At 50.0% G+C, this 2,490-nt stretch overlaps 1 protein-coding gene across 1 annotated transcript; it reads right to left on the bottom strand.

The window, feature by feature from the left end:
* Positions 1-601: 601 nt before the first annotated feature.
* Positions 602-2,275, bottom strand: LOC148132403 (uncharacterized). The gene has a single exon (XM_087954210.1). It carries the CDS (start codon positions 2,273-2,275, stop codon positions 602-604), a length of 1,674 nt encoding a protein of 557 aa, XP_087810336.1.
* Positions 2,276-2,490: the final 215 nt, after the last annotated feature.

Genomic DNA, 2,490 nt, shown 5'->3' with positions numbered 1-2,490 from the left:
AGCAGCTATGTTGAGCTCTGAGTCTGTCTATTGAGATGAAACTGCTTCTCTTGCTTCCCTGCTGATCTATTGAAGATGAAACCAACTTGCTTGCTTGCTGAAGACAGGAGCTCTGCTCTGAACTTGCAACATGTTTCTGTTTGAGTTTGCTCCAAGTTGGAGAAATCTACAACTGGTTTGTAAAATCTACTTACGTTTATAAAGATGTTAAATGAAGCACCAGCCATCTGTGTTTTATTTTTCTGGAGCTGAATTATCGTTGCAAAACTCTCAATATATCCATAAAACCATCAAAAGAGAACCCAACTGAATGGCACCTCTTATATTCAGGCACAATCATTTTCAATTCCCCCTGTAGTGTTCATGCTCATTGCTTAGGTTGCACTGTAATCTCCATTTATCTTCACCATCAGAAAAGGGAAGGGACAAGAAACATTTGATGCAGGTGAAATTTTTATTAGTTTACAATCAGGCTACTTTGTGACTTTCCATTTAGTTAACAAAGACAAATATTTGAAATTCTCATGGTACCGAAGCAAAGACTGGAGGTTTTTCACCATTCCAAGTGAGCATTCAGTCCTGGATAAATTACCTAGAAGAATTAAAGGAGCCTGCGGTTATACCTAAGCATGCATAAGAGACGTGCACCTTCCCGCGTAAAGCCATCCTCAGCCTCTGGTAGGTTGAAGAAACCTCCTGGGAGGAAGGGAGACTTGGGAGAACAGGCAGGCAGCCAGAGATATCGCCGGGCCAGAGGGGTCAGCACAGGAAGCTGCTCAGCTTGTGCCTCCCACCACTGAGGCAGGGAGACATCAGCAGGAGCTGCGTCAGCTAAATGTTGATACCGAAACCATTCCATTTCTGGCACCTCCGAAAGGCCGGGGACCCCATGGTCAGGCTCTATCTGGCTCCATCCTACAGCCCCCAGTTGCTTGGGATCAAGTGCCCGCACTGCTTTCAAGGTGGGCATCGCAGGGTGAGAGTCAAACAAATGCTCCAGGCGACTCAGGCTCTGAGCTAAGATTCTATGAAACTGTTTTGCCAGCTGAGGTGGGCACACAGCCAGATGCTGCTCTGTGTTGGGCCCCAGCCTTGCATCTAAGTGATAGGAGAAAGAAACTCGCAAGGAATCTAGTTCCCCGTAGATTCGGTGGGCCAGTGGCTCACCTGTCTGGCGGAGAAACCGTGCCACGGCCAACAGACCTTGGGCATGCTCGCCTACAAAAGTGGCTTCCGCCACCAGTTCCTTGTCATTCTCCACCAGGATACTCTGCAATTTCACCATAATGGGCCCCTCGACTTCATCAGTTGCTACAAATTCCCTCAGAAGGGGGAGATGTTGTGCAATGCCTGTTGCTTTCTCCAACCAAACCTCAGGGCCAGCCTGCCTGTTGCACACAGGGAGGGACAGCTTCAGTTCATGCTCTTTCAGGAATAGGGCGTAACGGTGACGGAGAGCTGGGCACCGTCCAAATGTCTCTTCCAGAAGATGCTGCAGTGAAGCCAGCCTTTCTAACTTATCTTGCCATAGCTCCATCACCAACTCCAACTGCTGGTACAAGCAAGGAATATGAAGGGCAGCTGGCAACACCGCACCTAAAATCCCATTGGCAGCAAAGGCCTGGATCATAGGCGCACCCCCTGAAGTAACCACAGCCAGTACGCGGTGGAACAAAACGTGCCCTTCACTCAGCATGCGGGCCACAGCACGGGCCACTAAGGGATGGCTCAACTGTTCCAGGACCTCAATCCCGAGAAGCAGTGGAGCCTGCCCAAGTCTGTTAAGAGGCAGAAGGGAGAGGCCAAGGGCTGCCCGCCCATCGTCTGTGGTAGCCTCATGAAGGAAGACAAAGGCATCCCGCTGCCGAAGGCTGTGGCAAAGAGCCGATTCATGCTGTCGTCTCAGGGCAGGAAGGGAGCTACGATAGAGCTGTGCAAGGGAGGGGAGTGGTCGTCTAGCCCCTGCCTGCCGCACAAGAGCCTCAAAGAACTCTGCCTCCGAAAGGGGGACCCCTGTCTGGGTCAAGGCCTGGATCAGAGTCACCACAATTGAATCTGGCGCAGCAAAGGATTCCGAGCGACGGCATCGGGACACATTCAATGGCATTGCACGCGTTTGTCTCTCAGGGCGGGGAGAGGAAGCAGAAAGTTGCTTGTGAAGCTGGGAGCCCTTTGAAGAGCAGCTGTGGGAAAGCAGGGCATGGGCATCATCCTGCAAGGTCAGGGAAGAACGGCGTTGAGGGAGCTTTGTGGATCTACTGGATTGATCTGCCATGGATCCACTCTGAAAAGTAACAGACATAGCAAACAGACATATTAAACACAGCCTCTGTTGGAACTCATTTTCTGCTGCTGAGATCTTGATGCCAATTTACCAAGCCTTTTACACTTTGTCTAACAATACGGCCATGTCCAAGCTGATTGCTTTATCGGTGTGATCTTTCTAGCTGCGGCAATGTGAGAATTTAATATCATTTTAACACAGAATTT

This window comes from Notechis scutatus, chromosome 2 (assembly GCF_049901735.1).
Source record: "Notechis scutatus isolate UNSWTSFEM ecotype Mainland chromosome 2, rNotScu1.2, whole genome shotgun sequence".
In the NCBI taxonomy this organism is placed as follows: Eukaryota; Metazoa; Chordata; class Lepidosauria; order Squamata; family Elapidae; genus Notechis; species Notechis scutatus.
Note: the sequence above shows the minus strand (reverse complement) of the source record. Positions and strands in the feature narration are given on the sequence as shown.

Coding starts and splice junctions, on each gene's coding strand:
- LOC148132403 (XM_087954210.1), bottom strand. CDS start 2,275: ATGGCAGATCAATCCAGTAGATCCACAAAGCTCCCTCAACGCCGTTCT.